This window comes from Epinephelus fuscoguttatus, linkage group LG16 (assembly GCF_011397635.1).
Source record: "Epinephelus fuscoguttatus linkage group LG16, E.fuscoguttatus.final_Chr_v1".
In the NCBI taxonomy this organism is placed as follows: domain Eukaryota; kingdom Metazoa; phylum Chordata; class Actinopteri; order Perciformes; family Serranidae; genus Epinephelus; species Epinephelus fuscoguttatus.
The window spans coordinates 10124599-10143768 of record NC_064767.1 but is presented as its reverse complement, the minus strand read 5'-3'; the positions used below and the strand labels follow the sequence as shown (position 1 = coordinate 10143768).

At 43.2% G+C, this 19170-nt stretch overlaps 1 protein-coding gene across 1 annotated transcript in view; it reads right to left on the bottom strand.

The window, feature by feature from the left end:
- Positions 1-19170, bottom strand: part of LOC125903134 (calcineurin subunit B type 1) — a 43271-nt gene that overhangs the window by 22479 nt on the left and 1622 nt on the right. Inside the window, exon 2 of the mRNA XM_049599844.1 lies at positions 4150-4189. Within this exon, the coding sequence (XP_049455801.1) occupies positions 4150-4189 (40 nt within the window). The remainder of the gene's footprint in view (positions 1-4149; positions 4190-19170) is intronic.

Sequence of the window (19170 nt, the reverse complement as noted above, 5' to 3'; positions counted from 1 at the left end):
GAAGCATGCCTCTGCTTATGGACAAAAGGTTTGTGCTCATGACAGCTTGAGATGTCAACATGAATGGTGTCATCCTCAGCTGAGCTGTAGCATTAGCTAGCCTGGTGGCGCTAGGTGAGCTAGTGGTGGATGCACGCCTCCTTTTACGTGGTGATACGGTTTGTGGGTGTAGTTTGGTAGGAAAAAAAAAAACAGATCCTGCATGAAACTGCTCGCAACAAGGTCTTCGGATTATCTTGAGTAACTGGATCATGAATTCTGTTAAGAGACATTTCTGTTGAGTTTTTAAAATGGATTTTATTTGGTGCTTTGAGCACCACAAGCCAAGTGCCATCTAGTTCCATTGTATTTGAGAAAAGCTAGACATCCTTCAGATCGATATCTCCAACACTTGGCAACTCACCAAAACAATTTAAATGAAAAAATAGCACCCAAACCCTTTGAGGATATCTCAGCCTCTGTTGCTTCCATTTGGACCATGTTGGTTAAAATCTTTCTCTCTTATGTCCCCAAGTGTTTTAGAAGTGCAGTGCTACATTTCCCTTGATCAGCAGCTGGGGAGATGTCTGAAAACAGCATTATCTCTGAACTCTACACAAACTGGTACATAGGTTACCAAAATGCAGCACCACAGTTCAAACAGAGCAGCCAGTTAAAGGCGGCTTGATCTTGATCTCTGGTTAAACTGTGAGTCTAGAAGAATATGTTCATTTCTGGTACAAACACCTGCTCTCTCCCTGTCTCTCACTCCCTCAGTCTGTTCTCATTTAGGCTGCTGGTAACAGGAGGCCATACAGCCGAGTGTGTGTATGACCGAGAGAGCTCCAGCACTCGATGCATTAGTCTGATTGCTCTGGCCGTTCTGATAATGTACAGCTCGCTGGCATGGACCGAACTGAGGACGAAACAGGGCAGCGCGCTGATGGTGTATATTTATAGCCGTGCCGTCATCAGAAAACCCCCAACTCACCCCACCACCACCGCCACCACCACCAACAGAGGCTGTGGCTCCCGCTCTCAGGGAAACCCCTAGCAACAAGGAACTCCAGCAAGCCGCCCGCCGTTTATTTTGGGCGGCTGCAGACAGGCCTGCAATGGTTTCAGGCTCGCTGCTGCCTTTCTCTGTGAGAGCATGATGCGCTGTGGGGGTTGTGTATCTGTGTGTGTGTGTGTGTGTGTGTGTGTGTGTGTGTGGGGTGAGGAGAGTGGGTGCCTGCACTCACTTCAGCAACATGTGTAGTGCATATGACTGTGTGTGTGTGTGTGAGGAGGTGTGTGTCTTTGTGGTTTGTGTGTCTAATTATGCACGCTCCCACAAGTAGGCCATTAAATTTTGCCTGATCTAAGCTCGGCTAAGCCAGCAGCAGTGAGACACTGCACTGACGACGACACAGGCCTACAGCATTGAATAATGACCCTTTCACAATCCATCTTATCAAGGCCATCCTTAGAGACAAACTCCTCCTGTTGATCTCACGGACATCGACTAACAGAGCTAGGAGCTGTCCTGATGGCAGGTACAGGTGAGTGGGTGTCAGACCTTTGTTCGTTCACGTCTCATTGAGGGCAGTAAGGTTGCAGCAGGGTTAATCTATCTGACACGCAGGCCAGAGCTAATTTCTTCGCCGCCAGTGCCGGCCTGTCCAAGCACTTGATGAGCTGAACAGCTGCTCGGTTGGCGGAGGGTGAGACAGACAGAGGGGGAAGCCAAAGACAGAGAGAGAGAGAGAGAGAGAGAGAGAGACGGAGGGGAAGAAAATCAAAGAAAGAGGAACTAAGAGACAGACGAGGGCAAAAAGAGAATGTTTGATTGCAATTAGAAACATTTTCAAAACTGAAATAGCCCTGTGTAATCTAAGAGTAATCCTAAAGGAAAGTAATCCTTGCAGTTAAGTGTCTAAATGCTAACATGCATGCATTCGATATGTATCTATTCATTTCTCATAAATCTGACCACTGATTTAGTGACAGATTAGTAAGATATTATTGACAATTCTCTTTTAGTTACTGATAATTTTGCATTTTTAGCAAGGTTGCATGGGGTACTTATCCATAGTCAGTGTATTACCTACAGTAGATGTCTGTCGGCACACCCCCAGTTCGGAGAAGGAGGCTGAAGTCCGACACAGAAGCTATGCAATGTGCTGCTGTGGATGGAGGCAGCAATAAAACGTATTTTAGCCACCTAAAATAAGTCCCACTGAAAAAAAATCAGTATCAGTTTAAGCGTACACTATAGTGAGAGAGTATTTTCAGGGACAGGAATGGCTTTAACAGCTTCAGCTCTCCATCTACACTCTCGTCAAAGCCGCCAGACTCCATTGAGAAAAACAGCAATTTTAGCTCACTAAACACAGGAGCTGCTGGTCTACCACTGCCCCAATCAGTTTGTGTTACTGTGTGACTTTGGTGAATCCCAACTAACCCTTTTAAAAGCCAAAGTCACACAATAACACAAACAAACAAACTGATTGAGGCAGTGGTAGACCAGAGGCTGCTGTTTCCAGCAATGTTAAATCGCTGTTTTTCTCAATGGAGTCTGGCTTTGAAGAAAGCAACATAACGGCTTCATTTTCCCATTGGAAACTGGTGTCTGACATTAAGGTAAAGCAGTGAAAACAATCTAAATGTAGCGTACACTTAATCTGATATTGATTTTTGGGGGGCTAGAATATGTTTTGTCGCTGACCTCTCCACAGCAGTAGACTGCTCAGCTTGTGTCAGACTCCAGCCTGCTTCTCCGAACTGGGGGTGTGCTGAATGACATCCACTATATGTAACATATGGATAAGAACCCCAAATTTTGTGCGTATATAGAGTCTTTAAAACAAGAAACAAAGCAGTACAGACAGTGGCGAAAAGGGAGAGACACAGATACGCTGTAAATATCAGACCGAAAGCAGAGGCAGTCGATGGGTTCAGTTCAGGGTCATGCATCGTCCAAATCCAGCTCCCTTCACCATGGTGGCATAATCCTGGGGGAGGAATGCCTAGAAGGCCTGGCAGGCCAAGGTCCTGTCCCCCGTGATGTTACAGTAGTACAAGCTAAGTATGGAAAAGCCACAATGTGCCCACAGCTCTGCCCACTCTAACAAGGAGTGGCATTTTGAATATGTTTGAGTTTGCTTTTGTGTCTTCGTTGGGTTACTTTGCAAAACACTGACACATTATGCTTAAAAGACGGTGAGTATGTGACAATTAAGTCCTCTGTTGTTCACAGTCACTCTGAGCTACAATGTAAGTACGTGTTTTTAGAGCGATGCTGTTTTTTCTATAAAATGCTCTAAATTGCAGAAAAACAAAAAACAACTGTAGCTGTTAAGACTCTGGTGTCATTTTAAATCGTTGCAGAACTTGTGTCCCTCCCACACTCGTCTCATTTTACCTGCTGCACTGTTTGATCCAGATTAGAGCTCATAATTAGCCTCACGTTTTGGAGAATATTTCACTCCCTCTCGCAACACATTTTTAACTGTGACACCAAAAATATCAACAACTAACCTCCTGTCCTGGTGTTGAAATAGTAATTCACATGTGGCTCTGATTCTAACATGATGAGGTCAGTCCAAACAGCGACATGGTCCCTGAAGTACACCTACACTACAGAGGGACCCATCGCTGTCTCAGTGCTCATTAAACCCGAGCAGCAGCGGACCCGTTTTAGCCTGGTTCTTAACAACCTGAGGGTGTGAAACGTGCCGTTCACACCAAAGCGAGCAGTGAGAAATCTGCATCCCTGAGGGCTTAACAACAACGGGAGGCTGAGATGTGCTGATGTGTCATCAGGTAGGGAAGGTGAGGGAGGCGGACAAAAAAGAAATGTGAGTCATATCCTCAGTTAACCTCCTCCTCCCCCTCCTGAGGGTCTCACAGATCTCTACCAGGTATACGTCATGTAAACATGACCATGAACATGAACAGTTTGATTCAAAGATACAATTTCACAAACACAAACAAAAGACCTCATATAATAACCCATAAGAGTACAAACAAAACAATCAGAATGGTTTTTGGTAGAGGCACCACTTCACACAGCAAAATGCCATGTACTTAAAGAAGTTGTCAAATTTCTAGGAGGAGATTTAGAAGGTCTTCTGTGAACAAAATAGAGCCCTGTAGAACTAGAGCAAGCAGATTCAAAATACTTACAATGCGAGCACATCTCCAGGGGGTAACTGGCTTCATTTCCCTGAAGAAAGAAAGAAACAGAGGTGTCAGTTAATGTTCTAACTAAAGACATGGCAAAAAGTACAGGAACAACCTCAAATTATGTGCAATATATTCAGAGGTTCAGCAGAGATCCATTCCATCTGTTGAGTTTTTTTAAGATGGCAGTGACTGATTTGCGGAAAGGATACGACCCTGACATGATATAAAATGGCTCCTTTTTTTTTTTTGACCATTTTGCCTTTATTGGACAGGACAGGTAAGCGTGAAGGGGGAGAGAGAGAGAGGGGGGATGACATGCAGCAAAGGGCCACAGGCTGGATTCAAACCCGGGCCGCTGCGGCAACAGCCTTGTACATGGGGCGCCTGCTCTACCACTAAGCCACCAGCGCCCCGAAAATGGCTCCTTTTTGCGTTTGAGTGCATGTCATCAAATTAATATCTCAGCTGTTTTTCATGTTGAATTTTCTGTATTCATGAAACTTTTCTTGCCAAATACAATCAGGCAACATGTTGGTTTTGTCAGTGTGAATAACCCACAAACAACACGACTAACATTCTCATGAAAGTGCTTTCATAGCACCATGTGAATCATCCATCCATTTTCAACATCATATCCGAAGCCAGGTCGCAGGGGCAGAAGGCTGAGAAAGTATTCCAGACGTCCCTCTCCCCAGCAGCGCTTTCCAGCTCCTCCTGAGGGACTCCAAGGCATTCCCAGACCAGATGAGATATGTAATCCCTCCAGCATGTTCTGGGTCTGCCCTGGGACCTTCTACTAGTGGGACATCCCCAGCACGCCTCTAACGGGAGGTGCCTAGGAGGCATTCTGATCAGCTGCCCAAATCACCTCCACTGACCCCTTTCGATGCGAAGGAGCAGCGGCTCTACTCCGAGCTTCCTCCGAATTTCCGAGCACCTTACCCTATCCCTAAGGCTGAGCCCAGCCATCCTACAGAGGAAATTCATTTCTGCTGCTTGTATCCACGATCTCATTCTTTCGATCAGTACCCAGAGCTCATGACCATAGATGAGGGTTGGGACGCAGATGGACCAGTAAATCAAAAGCTTTGCCTTCTGGCTCAACGCTCTCTTCACCATGCAGTCCGGCACAGTGCCCCCATCACTGCTGATGCTGTGCCAAACCGCCGATCCATCTCGAGCTCCATTCTATCCTCACTCGTGAACAAGACCCTGAGACACTTGAGCTCCCTCACTTGGGGCAGTAACTCTCTCCCAACCCAGAGGGAACAATCCATGGTTTCCAGCAGAGAACCATGGCATCTGATTTGGAGGTGCTGACTCTCATCCCGTCCTCTTCACACTCAGCTGCAAACCACCCCAGTGCATGCTGGAGGTCACGGTGTGATGAAGCAAACAGAACCACATCATCTGCAAAAGCAGAGATGAGACCTCAGTTCACCATGTAAATTATATTCTATGCAATTCACATACCAAGTCTTTTACTGGTTAAAGCTCAGAAACCCTGAGTTGCCTCTTACAGTATCAATATAGCACGACAAACCTTTTCAGTACCTCGATAAGAATCAAAAATTGCTACAGTACCAACAAGTATTTTTAGACTATTTTCTACAGAACAGTTGTTTCCTTGTTCGCTGAACAAACGATAGCACCTACTGGGAAAGCAAACAGACAGTAGAGCCTGGTGATCTGTGGTCGGCACTGGTTTCATTTTCATACAACAGGTTTTTTTCAACAACAGGAATAATGCAGACAGTAGAGAGCATTCAGCTGTGTCCTGCAGTTGAACATTTAGAGATGTGATGATGTTTGTAGAGACAGGCTGCTGGTGTTATAAAACCTCCTGATACAAAGAGGGAGGTTACAGTACACCCTGTTAATCGACTGCAAATGTAAAGGCTTAGACTCTGGACCTTGGAGTCTATACTGTTCAGTCAAAGTGATGGATTGTAACTTCAGCTGATATAGTGTACTATGTGTGGTGATGTTGAATTATGGTATCGTGCATTCCTGCATGAAGTCAAGCTCCTCCGGTATGCTGGTGTGACGGGAATGTGCACAGATGCAGCAGTGTTGTGTCGGCATTATAAAAACAAAACTACTTAAGCTGAGTCATGCATTTCAGACACTCTGAGATCGTGTTTGAGGGCTTTTATCAAACGCAAAAATCTTTCAGCGTGATGCTTCCCTGCTTTTCAAAGTAAACCCTTTCATTGTCAAGAAACCGTGGATGTCAATTGCTCAGATAGTCTGTGTGCAAACGTGTCCTTCAGCTACTGCAGCGGAGGCAACAACTCACCCACCTCGCTACAGCAGCAAACGGCACTTCAAAATATAAGCAATGTGCTGGAAATTCACTGTACTTCAAAGTAAAGCTTGTTTCATGTTCGGTAGTCACTGCGACCCACTTTTGGACTGCGACCCACCAGTTGGGAACCGCTGCTTTAAAGGTCCAGTACGTAGGATTTAGTGGCATCTGGCAGTGACACTGCAGCTTGCAACCGACTGAAACTTCTCCCATGTGCTAAGCCTGTAGGTAGGGTTGCAATGATATACAGATTTCATGGTATGCAGTGATATAAAAGTTGACGGTTGTCATTCCGTATACATTTGCTTATCTACAATATTGGAAAAAATGGACCTGGACAGATAATCTCCCCTTTGTTTGTTATATTCAAAGGGCAGACTTTTTACATACACTTCCATAAACAAATTTTAAATTCTGTAATACCATGATGCCATGAAACTGCAATATTTTCTGAGATGGCTATCGTACTGTGAAAATCTCATACATTTGCAACCCTACAGACTCATCAATTGGTATGATTCTAACTTGTGTTTTAAGTTGTTTTAGTTGAGGGATGATAAGTCCTGATGTTTACTGAGGTTGGGGTGAAATCTTTGTGTAGACGAGGAGGTAACAGTAGATTGCATGCACTTTGATAAATTCAAGCCACTCAGATCAGTTTCTGTGACTATTTCAAAGTAATGTTTCACTCAAACCCCTTGAGGCAGTTTCCCATTTTCATGTGCAGCCTATTTCAAATTGTGCATCATGCAATGCACAGCATCAAATCCCCCAGCATAACGCAAAGGCTCTTTAAATGAACCATAAAACCCAGAGATGCTGCATGGTGGTGTGTGTGTGTGTATATGTGTGGCGTTGGCTCATATTCAGCAGTCACATCCGCATCCCATCCCATCCAACACTGCAGTGTCCACTGAGCCTGAGTCTGATTGCTGGCAGAGTGAGGCTGAACGATCAGTGAGGAGTCCCTGTTGCAGAGAGGTGGAAAGGATGGGATGTGGGTCCTACAGCTCAGAGAGAGAGAGGGAGAGAGAGAGATGCTCTGGGCCAGAAAGCCATCGACCGGAACTGTCCTGCAGCCCCATCGAGGAACACCAAACTGAGAATGGACATGCAGCCCAGTTTAAGCATCCAGAAGCCAAGTCCAGAGATGGACTACGTGTAGTGTCCAGGATACCAGGATATGGCATAGCCCATCCACAACCACAAAAGTTGCATTCATCCAGGGAATGCTTAAAGCTTAGTCTAAAGCATTTAGACTTCCACTGCACAAAATATTCACAATGAAAATGCTCATAATGCAACCTTAGCAAACTACAGCTAACTAGATGTGTGCCATATCATCTTGTTCACAATAATACCAGTATGCTATCATATGAAAAATTCATATCGTGATACCCACGATATTTCGACTTGTTGACATATTGACGTCATACTGTTATCCACGGCAACAACAAGCATGGCTGAAAGCAAAATTACTACCGACACCATGGTGGTTCCAAAAAGAGGAGGAGCTTCAGTAGTGTGGAATAAACTGTGGCGTCCTGAATGTTTTATGAACAGCCCGGACTTCTCAGACTCTTTTGGCAAGTTACCGCTCAGAGGGAACTCAGTCAGCGGCTCCTCTGGCAGCAGCACAGCGTCTCTCCCTCTCCTCTCTTGCTGTGCGCACATGGGACCCACTGAGCAATAGACGTATATTAAACGTCTAGTTATTTTTTAGACCTAATTTCAACCGTCTGGATTCCGTCTATTTTTAGACGGAATTTAGACGTTGCACTTTAATCCAGTATTTGATAACTATTAATTAAAAAAACAACTGTAAGGTGCATAACTGATCTCCAAATACTTAACTAAAATAATAATGACAGCTGTTGAGCGATATACAGCATAGTATAGATATAGTCGCGATTTAGACGTCTAAAAAACTTTGATTTCTATACCCCTGATAGACCAATTTTAGACTAGACGTCTAAGGAACATTTAGACGTATATTAGACGTATAATAGACCTAAAAATGCTCGGTGGGGAGTCAGTGTCGTCAGGTGATTTTTTAATGTAAACCTATGTTTATGTGAATGTGTAATAGTTGTGGTATCATAACAGCCTGTCACAGGTTACAGCGTGATGGTTAGAGGAGAAATGGCAGAGCATAAAGGTCCAGGCGGAAAATATAAGCAACTCAATCATTTAGGATTTTACTAAAAGAAGGAAATCACCTGTTGATTTATATTTATAGATCCCAGGGGACATTTTTGTATTTGGGAGCTGTTTAAATGTGTAATGTGTGGTAGATTTTATTTAGTTGAACTATTAATATTGTAACAGAATCTGAATCTAAATCTGAGTTACTGTTGTTGTTCACAAAATAAAGAAATTAGAGATTTTTGTTTTGTTTACCGAATATTTGAAGGCAAACTATAAAACTATATCACTTATTTTGTTAATAATTATTCGGTTTTTTTTTCTAATTTGTCATGTTGTCAAAAATATCATTATCGCAAAAATACCCTAAAATATCGTGATATTATTTTAGGGCCATATCGCCCACCCCTACAGAGAACCCTAAAATGTCAGATTTCCTGGAAAAAATGGATTCGACAGCAAGCAGCCCGAAAGGACTGTCATATTGCAATCTTCCTTTGCAAATTTGTACACAACACAAAAACCAGAGAAAGTAAATTATGCAAAAAGTTAATTGGCTTCTGACTGGTTTGCCAGTGTGAGTGCAACAAAAACAACTCTGAGGTTAAGACCAAAGAAAACTGCTCATGCAATCGCACCAAAGGAATTATGACACATAAGTAGTGCTCCTCTTGTCTGTTCCTTGCAGTGACACACACACATACACTATACACACTGAACTGGTTGGAAAAAAGCTGGTGCCAGTTATGTCATCTGCTGGCTTATGACTGCGCTGCCTCACAACAGCAGACTTACCTCAGAGAGGTTGTGGTATTTTAAGAGCAGCGAGGAGAAAGAGGTGACACAGGATTAGCCAGGAGAGCGACTTAGCATTTGACACCCTATCAGGAGAGCAGAGTCAGCCGCTGGTGCGGTGATCACATGTTGACATATACATGGTTTCCCTCTGTGGAACGACAAGTCGACTGTGGCTGGGCACTGCCAGTTTAACGGCTCGGATTCCGGTGCAGCTCAGTGCGTGGCGCATGACTAAAGCATTACTGGGGTTGGGTGTCCCATTGCCTGTGTGGCTCAGAGGGTAATAGTGCCAATGTGATACTTTATTGATCCCTGAAGGGAAAAGTCCTTTTGTTTGTTCCACTACACAGAGCTCACCACGCTACAGAGCACAGTGATTTGCTAAAGGACGCTACACCAGGGTCTTGGATTAAAGGCCTTGAACCAGCGTCCTCAGCTTCAAGGGCAGACTCTCAGTGCGCCCTCACCATGCTGTGTGAGACTTAGGTTGTTGTTCACACCTTTATTTTGGTGCTCTTGGTCAGCACTTAAGAAAAATGATTTATTGTTGCCTTTTACTGCATTACCAATATGGGGCCACAGTGACTTTTCAGAGACCGTGCAGAAATAGTAGGCGATGACATAAGTCCAGACTGCACCACAACTTCAGCTATCATAAAATATGTCACATTTAGAAATGGAGAAAAGAACAATAAGAGTCCTGCACATGGAGGAGTTGACTTGATGAACAGACAAACTGGAAGAAAATCTATCTGACTTCACTTCTAGTGCCACGTGCCTAAACAAACTACAAATTAAGTGCTTCAGAAATCACCTTGAGGTAGACCCCCGGCCACGGATTTGGTGCAGTTATCCAAAAAGATCTCAGATAATTCATATGGAAGTGTTTTTCACAACAAAACAAGGGGTAAACAACAAGTACTGTACACCAGAGTTCATCAAACACTGCTTGTTATTGAGGTTTCAGTGCCACTGTATGGCAACTGATACAGAACATGTATGCAGCTTGTGCTTGTGACCACACTCAGGCCTGACATGGTTCTCGTGTCAGAATCATATCATCAAGGCAGGTGGTCCTGCTGGAATTGACCGTGCCCTGAGAAGACTGGACGGGAGAGGCGTTTGAGAGGAAGAAGGCCAAGTATGAGGAGCTCGCAGGCATATGCCCAAGCAGGGGGTGGAAGACCTGATGCTACTCCAGTTGGCTGCCAGTTGCTCTACAGGGCCCTCAAGTTGCTGGGGATCTGAGGACTGCACAGCAAGAGAGCCATCAAGACAATCACGGGGTGATCCGTGAACCACACAAGCCGGGATTCTGATCAACTCTAGCTGGGTTGCCTGGGCGAGGGTGTATGATGCTGAAAGACCCAAAACACCCGATGACCCCGAGTTGCATCACTGATGATATGTCTAGGTTGCACCTTAAGGTGTGTGTGTGAAATCAACACGTGTAACAAAAAGCAGAAAATAGTTATGAAGCTGTCAGACCAGATGAAACAGATTCAAGTGGCCAAACAGTCAGTGTCTTCAGAGCTGTGTAAGCTCCTGTAAGAGTGGACATTGGCTTTTTTTCTGTAGTTGACAAGTCAGTGGGTGGTCTGAAGGACGAATCCATTTGTCACTATTGGCAAAACTCAACATAAGCTAATCATGTGGTGAGTCAAGTAAGACTGAAATAAACCAGTTGCAGTAACCAACAAGTATGAAAGACGAAGAACAAACTGTCATGAAAATGGATTTTCTCCAAAGACCAGGCTTCACAGAAACAATACAACCAGTGTGAAACAATCCAGGAAAATGATGTTTTTTTTAAAGGGATAGGTCACCCCCAAATCACAAATACATATTTTGCCTCTTACCTGTAGTGCTATTTAGCAATCTAGATTGTTTTGGTGTTGGAGATATCGTCTGTAGAGATGTCTGTCCTCTCTTGAATATGAAACAAGATGGCACTCAGCTTGTGGTGCTCAAAGCGCCAAAAAATACATCTGAAAAACTCAACAGCCATGTCTCTTTCCTGACATCATGGCCCGGTTACTCAAGATAATAGACCTTGTTGTGAGCAGTGTCATGCAGGAACTGTTTTCTTTCTATCAAACTACACCCCCCAGCCATATCACTATGCAGAAGGAAGCGTGCATCTACTCATGGACAAGAGGCTCATGAGATGTAAACATTAATGGCGTCCTCCTCAGCTGAGCTGTAGTGTTAGCTAGCTCAGTGATGCTAGGTGAGCTAGCAGACATCTCTACAGGCAATACTTTGCTTTCCGCAACTCACACTACTTTTGATGTTGGGATGATCTGTCCCTTTAAGCCAAATGCACAACGAGTGATTAACAGATTCAAATTTATGTAAATTGTGTATGCTGGGGAAGCCTCAGAGGCAACACTGCTTTCAATATTTCCTGCTTAAAAATGGATTTCAGACACAAATGACAGCATCCAATATGCAAAAGATAAATCAAAATAGAATACAATAAAAGAATAAGTGAAAGAATCTCTGTGTATCCTTGTGAATGGATTACTTAACTTGCCCTTCTGAGTCACTGTTCAAACAATCATTTAAAATGTTTGCTTTCAGTAGTAACACACTGATACCTAATAATCTTATTCTAAGTGTATCTAAGTTCACAAAGGTGAATAATAAAAAGAAAAACACCTTAATAAAGGGTGGGTAAATGAGAGTTGGGTGTGTGTGCACTGTCAGCTACGTCCATGATGTGGTTTAAGTGCTAGCCGCAGGGCCTCTGGAGGTAAAGAGACTTACAGCAAAGCAGATTTGGCATTGAGGATTACAGGTTTACTAGCTAAGGCCTGCCTTAGGTCGCTGCTGTGGTTAACGTTGTGTCAGGAGTAACTCCTGTCATGTCTTCTTTGACAAACCACTTCGCCTTGTTCTTGCTGAGCTCCCTCTTTACATGGATGCTAATGGAGGATGTGAGATAGGATGATCATAAAAACACAGGAAAGGAGGTGAACAAAGTGAAACAGCATCTTGCATACACAGAGGGGGGATGGAGAGCAGGAAGAGAAAGAGAGGGAGACTCGTGTTGGCTCATCAATAATGCATGCTTCATTCAGAATCAATTAGGCCTTAGCACACAAAACACATTTTGCATAATGAAGAGTCTGGCATCGTCGCTGGTTCAGCAGCAACACTACGGCCGACCCAAAAACACGGCTAATTATAGACCCAGTCATAACATGAAAGACTGGGGAGTACAGTGCATGGGGCTGAAGACGTGAAGGGCTTTTCTGAGGCATCTTTGGCAGGACATAAGAATGTACTCTGCTCGCACGCTACAACAAAATCAGATGACGGCAAATTCTTATCTGGTGTGTCGTAAGTGACACTTTCATCATAACTAGCTCACTGCGCTGGAGTAGAAAGGTAAAATCCTCACCTCTTTATATTTCCTGTTCATATTACATTTCCGTAAATGTCTGAAAGTCACATCCAACTGATTGTACAGTCTGTCCACCTTAACTCCTTAAACACAATCAAAAACTGTATGTAAAACCTGAGATTTCTTATTTTTCCAAGGCAGATTTGCTGAGCACGAATGCTCCTTTCCAACTACCCGCTCACACACTTGCATACATTCACACCTGCAGGCTGCCTTATCTGCAGTTTGGGGGTTCAGTGCTTTAGTCAAGGGCACAGCAGCAGCATGAGGCAGCAACCAGAGCTACTCACTTCCCTGGCCAAATGTGTCGATCGGACAAGCAGCCTTTTGATGAAAAGCCTGCTTTGATGACTGCACATTTACGTCCTTCACGCTCATGTTACGGGTAAATATTACTATGATGTGACATGAAAAATTTGAGGTTTAAAATTTCCCACTGTGGCTAAGGCCAAAAGAAATCTGATATAACGTGTTACTCAGAAGCAGGGCTAGACGATGAGGAGAAGATCAGATATCACGATATTTTAAATACCTTGACATCAATATCGCCACAGTGTTTTAGGAATGACTCATGGTGCTACCCAAAATATTTCAGTAGTGAGATAAGTAATCATCAGTAATGTGGATGTAATGACTAAGAGGGCAAAGCTATAACAGTCTGGTGAGTTCAGAAAGCAGCCTTTAAAACCAGGAAAAGACAACATGATCTCGCCTCACATCACTAGAATGATATAATATCCATATATTGTCCGGCCTCACTCCAAAGTATCGATGCAGTACTCCAGACACTGCACATCACGTCGGCATTTAAACACTGTGTTGCCCTCTGAGTGCAGCCACTGCAACCTAGAACATGCTGGAAAGGAGCGATGACTTGCATAAATCCTACAAATTAATAAGCGCTGCAGTGTCTGCACCGGGCCAATTAGCATAATGTAGGAAATGCAAGAACAGAGCAGAGGCATGCATCAGTCCCTGAATCCCATCTGTGGAGCCTGAGCTACTGTGCACAATGGATGGATGGACGGACACACTGGACTGCTCCATACTCCCAACCTTGATTTCACGATGAGGACAAACATCAGCATCGGCCCTGAAAATCTGCATCAGACTTCAATGTGTATGTGTGTATTTAGATGTGCTGTAGCACTGTTTGTTTCCAGTATGTCTGTGTTGTAATGCTGCCCCCTGTATTGATACTTTGAGTGGAAAGAAAATAATGTTCAAAAAGCTGCCGCAGGCGTTCACTTGGCCATTGAGGGAACTTGAGAGGGGCAAAAATGACTGTTCACCATAAACTCAAAGGCCATCCAAAAAGCAAAGAACTCTGCTGTGTGTGTGTGTGTGTGTGTGTGTGCACATGGGGAATCAATTAAAACAACATCTGTGTGTCTCGCTTGGCATGTTTCAGCTACTTTTCCACACAATGCGTGTTATTGACGCATTATTCCTGTGTTGTGTGTGTGTGTGTGTGTGTGTGCCGTTTCTCCCTCTGTTCCCTTACTTGCTTGCTTGATTAGTTCAGGGATCACCAGACTCCCTCCTCCACACAAATGTGTCTGCAAGCATCGAGCTTGCCATACAGCTGAGCTTTATGATAAACATGCTCAACCCTCCAGAGTCGCGGCAGAGAGCAGCTGAGCTGGGCGTTCAGGATTGGTCTTTAAATAGAGTTCACCCCTCCATTTTTCAGCCCAACTTTGTGCAGCACGCAAAACCCAAGCCAATAACCAGCTGACGCAGTAAACTACTCTGTTACACAGACGAGGAGCCATGGAGGATATGTGCAAGAATCAAAATGAGCTGCTACAAGTTGACAGTCATCGGTCTCGGTCATTATTATTTTGTAATATTACCTGGGTAGGTGTGTTTGCATGTATCCCTGCTTCTATGTTGATGTGTGTGCACTTCTGTGTGAATGCATGTGTGTCGAGGATCTGTGCCAGATTTAGGAGTCAAGTGCAAATATGAAAATAATTACCAAAATCTCAGCTGCCTGAAGGAACTCTGGCAGAGCTAATCCTCTCAGCCATTTCTATCCCCGACTTGTGCTAACCTATAAAGGGTTGTGGAGGCCTCATAATGCTGTGTAAACTAACAATGCCTAAATCTTCTTATGCATTAACCTAGTGTTGATGAAGCTGTACTGGATTCACCAAGTGCTGAGAACATAAGGAAACTGAGTTCTCGGCTTAATACAAGATTGACTTCATCTTGGTGTAACTGGTGCAGGTACATAACGACCAGTGCAGTGACACAAGGAGGTCCCGGCAGAGAGAGCACAATGATGACGACGCTGAGGGAAAGCACAGGTCAGGCAACAATTAGTGGATGGTATGAATCTGCAACCAACGTTCATTCTTTATTTGTGTTGGTATTAAATGGCGAGAAATACAACAAAAGCCCACTGGACACTCCAAGCACTAAAAATGATCTCTTGAGGATGCTTATTTGTCAAAAATGGTCAAACCCCCAAAGATATTCAGTTAACAATGACTCAACTTACGAATAAAGGCAACAAAGTCTAACATATATTTCACATTTTTACTGGATGAATGACTCAAAATGACTGGTTAATTTAAAACTCTAATTTCTAACAACTAAATGATTGACTGACTTCTTGTTCCAGCACTTAAATTTCTACAGAAACCAACACAACAACACTGTTGCTGCAGTATATGGATCCATGCGAAAGGTTGCAGCTGTAGGAGACTGTGTTAAAAGAGCAGCCTTAATAACAGCAAAGGATAAATGTGAATCAAAGGGAAATCAAAGTTTCAACTAAGGTTGACTTGACATTCATTTAAATTACTACGTGCTCAGATTCACGTTGTCTAAACTTTAATTGCCTTTTGGTTCACTGTGTTATATCCTACACCAGCTAGCAGGCAGGAGAAAGACCAGCCATGCACTTGGTATCTTCAGTTCTTTAAGTATAAGTTCAATGTTCATCTATTATAGTCAAGGCAATCTTGGAACCCACTGGCTATCGGCTGATGAGCCTCTGATGTCGAGGGCCAATATTTTGAGCTGATTTGGTGTAGCTAGCGTCAATCTGGGCCAAGTCTTCCTCTTCCATACACCGGCCATTTTGGCTAATCTCTATGAACAGATATCTGCACAGTCAACCAAACGTTAGCCCACAGCGCCATTAACAGGCGGCTCGCTCAGTGTGTGACGTGCACTTGGAGATAAAATATAGGCCTATATTAATGAAGGTTCATTAGTACGGTTTTGTATTTCTCTGTAATGTAGCACAGTGTTAACAATGTTACTGATACTATTCTTTCTCACACCTTCAACTCAAACCATTGTGTTGCCCTGCCAAAAATATATAATTTAATAATTAAATTAATATTGTAAACATGCAGGCGACTAGTCGACTAATGGTCCTAAATGATGACTATTGGTTGACTAGGAAAATTCTTTGTCAGGGCAGCTCTAATAACAACAATATAAAACGACTGTCAACTGTTATTTTTTTCCATCATATCTCTATGTAGAAATATAAATTAACACTCTATACTACTGTTACTGCAGGTGAATTGCTTCAGGCTGTGTAAGCATGCCTGATATTGTTCCAGTGCTTCCAGTAATAGTGTGCAAAATGCTTTTCAAAGGTTATTTCTTTGCAGCATATTTGATGCCTTGAATGCTGATGAGGCAGACGGACATTTATTTCAGTGATTTAAATGAGCCCAAAAAACATTAATCAGCTATTAATTCCGCTTCTGAACAACAGGTGATGTATATATATATCCTGATACCAAATCTTAGTCGGTGCACAAAACAAAAAACTCAAAGCAGCTTTTGAAACCTCTTCACCTCCTCCTACATCAGTGTCAGTATCAGTGTATACATCCATTCTGACCTTTTCAACTTTTGAGCACTACTAAGCAGACTCTCATGCATTATATCCTCTAAACATCCTGTTCCAGCCAGCGATTACAGAGGCAGGCCACCCGCAGCATGCCATTTAAGTGTTACTTTAAACTTTTCTATCCTCTGTGCCCTGACGCTGGCGCACTAGACAAATAGATGTTTACTGACAAAAGTTTGTGACTGCTTGCTGGCTCCGGTGCAGGCCGAGCACCGCAGCGCTGCAACGGCCAGTGAGGAGAATAAATCCAGATTGAGTGGGCTGGTTGGAAGTGTGGATCACGTAGTGTTGATCATCACTCCTGCTGGTGGTTCGCTGTGGCTTTTATCTCTTTTACATTAGCTCCGGCTCGATCCTTATGTGGGTGGCGCTTGATTGCTAGGCAGCATATGGTCCCCTTAGCATCAGATCATTCCACTACATGCTTAAGCAACTGTGCGTCCCTGCCCCCAGCCTCCCCCCGCAGCTGAGAAGAATGCATTTTGACAGGACACAAGTTGGCACACTATCTGAGCGACATGCACACCCTGAGTTTCTACCCTCTGGCAGAGAGTTGAGACTGCTGCAGGGCAAATCTAACAAGGTGTCCTTCGCATTTTCAGCTCACCTGTCTCTAGTTAATGTATGTGTTATAGGAATTTAAGTGCATTTTAATGCTGTGTCACGGACCAAACATGCTCTGAGGTCTCAGTCCATGTGCGTGGTTTATATCCTGCTTTGTATTTGCACCACGATTTGCAGAATAATACCTGAGGGACGGTAACCTTGAATCACAATGCATGAGCTCCTGACGGCTACACGGCAGTTATCCAACCAAGACGCCAGTTTACTGTTATCAGGTTTGCAGGACTGCTCTTTTAACATCAGTCAATGCTCCAGATTTGAGGTTTTGCTCTGAAAATGTATGCAGGCATCTTACTAAAGCTGCTTCTGAGAACAGACCCCAGGTGAGATCACACTCTGTTGGCTGGTGTCTTAACGATTCAAATTTAAAGTACACATCGCTGTATTCACTGGTGTTAAATCAGGGCCCAAGCTGAATCATTATGAATGTAAACAACAGCTTTTTTAAGAGATTTTTTTTCTGGAAATATTCTACAATATTGAATGTATTGCATTTGACGGACACAAAATAAACTTGTCTCTGTCCTCTGGTGGACAAACTATCTACTGGTGGTGACACTGATTTTAAATTACCGCAAACAAATATCTCTGACATGCCTGTCTTGTTTCTTGACACCGATACATCTACAAAAACATCAACCTATATATGTGGCAGACTGATTTATTGGTCAAGCTCTATTTTGCAGACCCTGTGACACCACACTGGCTCGTTTCGATCTTTAAAGACATTTGAATCTACTGGTAAACAACAGGTCTGAGCAACTGGAGGTGGGGATCACCAGAGGCCACATGATATAATACTATTACGTGTTTTGTGATATGCAGACTGTTGTAATAACATATTGTCATTTATTACCTTTTTTCCAACTGCTAATTATAAAACCTGGTGTTGCCAACATCTGTTTTATCTAATAAGATGAAGTTTTTCTCACTTTAATCATAATTATTGCAGCAATGTGTATCTATTACACTGATTTTATTAGTCTAGTCGGCTACCAAAAGTCTGATTTGTATTTATAATATTAATGATTAATATAATTTAACAAAACAATACTTGGCATCTGTGTATTGTTACAATACTGCCACACAAATTACCACCATACTATGCTGTATAATTTTTCCCCCACCCCTTAAAGCAACCCAAATCTGTTGCATGCATTGCCAATTTCCCATCTCCAAAACGTTCGTAAAGATGGGTCAAAGTTTCTCCCATCAAATCTGTTTTATATTTATAGATCACAACTTTTTCGTGGGAGGGGGCGTACACCTTTTTCAGGCCTTGTTGTGTGTGTATGCAGTGTTTATAAATGAGACCCCAGACACAAGAGAACAGTAAGACAACCTTCCCTTGACAAACATGGGATTGCCAGTGAACAAATGGCTACCGCGTTCGTGCTGTTAGGACAGGGGTCGGCAATCTTTACTGTCAAAAGACCCATTTTTGGCCACAAAAAAATTAGTCACGAACGGCAAAACATATTCAAGTCTTAGTTGAATTTAGCCTATCAGCATCACTAACTGTGTAACTGAGGGTCCATTATTTGTGGCTACTCTGAAGTTGGGCTCTTTTTGATTCTTTGGTACTTTAACTTTGCAGCGTTGCCAGTGAACACAAACACTTTTGTCCACGCACTGTTACATTCTCTATTTGACTTTTCCCTTCTTGGATTTTGAATCCAGTTAGCCTTGCTAGGGAGACTTTAGGCTACTGTTGCCATTGCTAATGATGTTGTTAGAGTAAAAGGCGCCAGGCCACAGATGTATGATGCACATTTTAATTGACAAAATGTTAAAACATGTTTTTTTTAAATCAGTGCATAGGCTGCACATTTTTATAGCTGAAGAATGCAACAATCA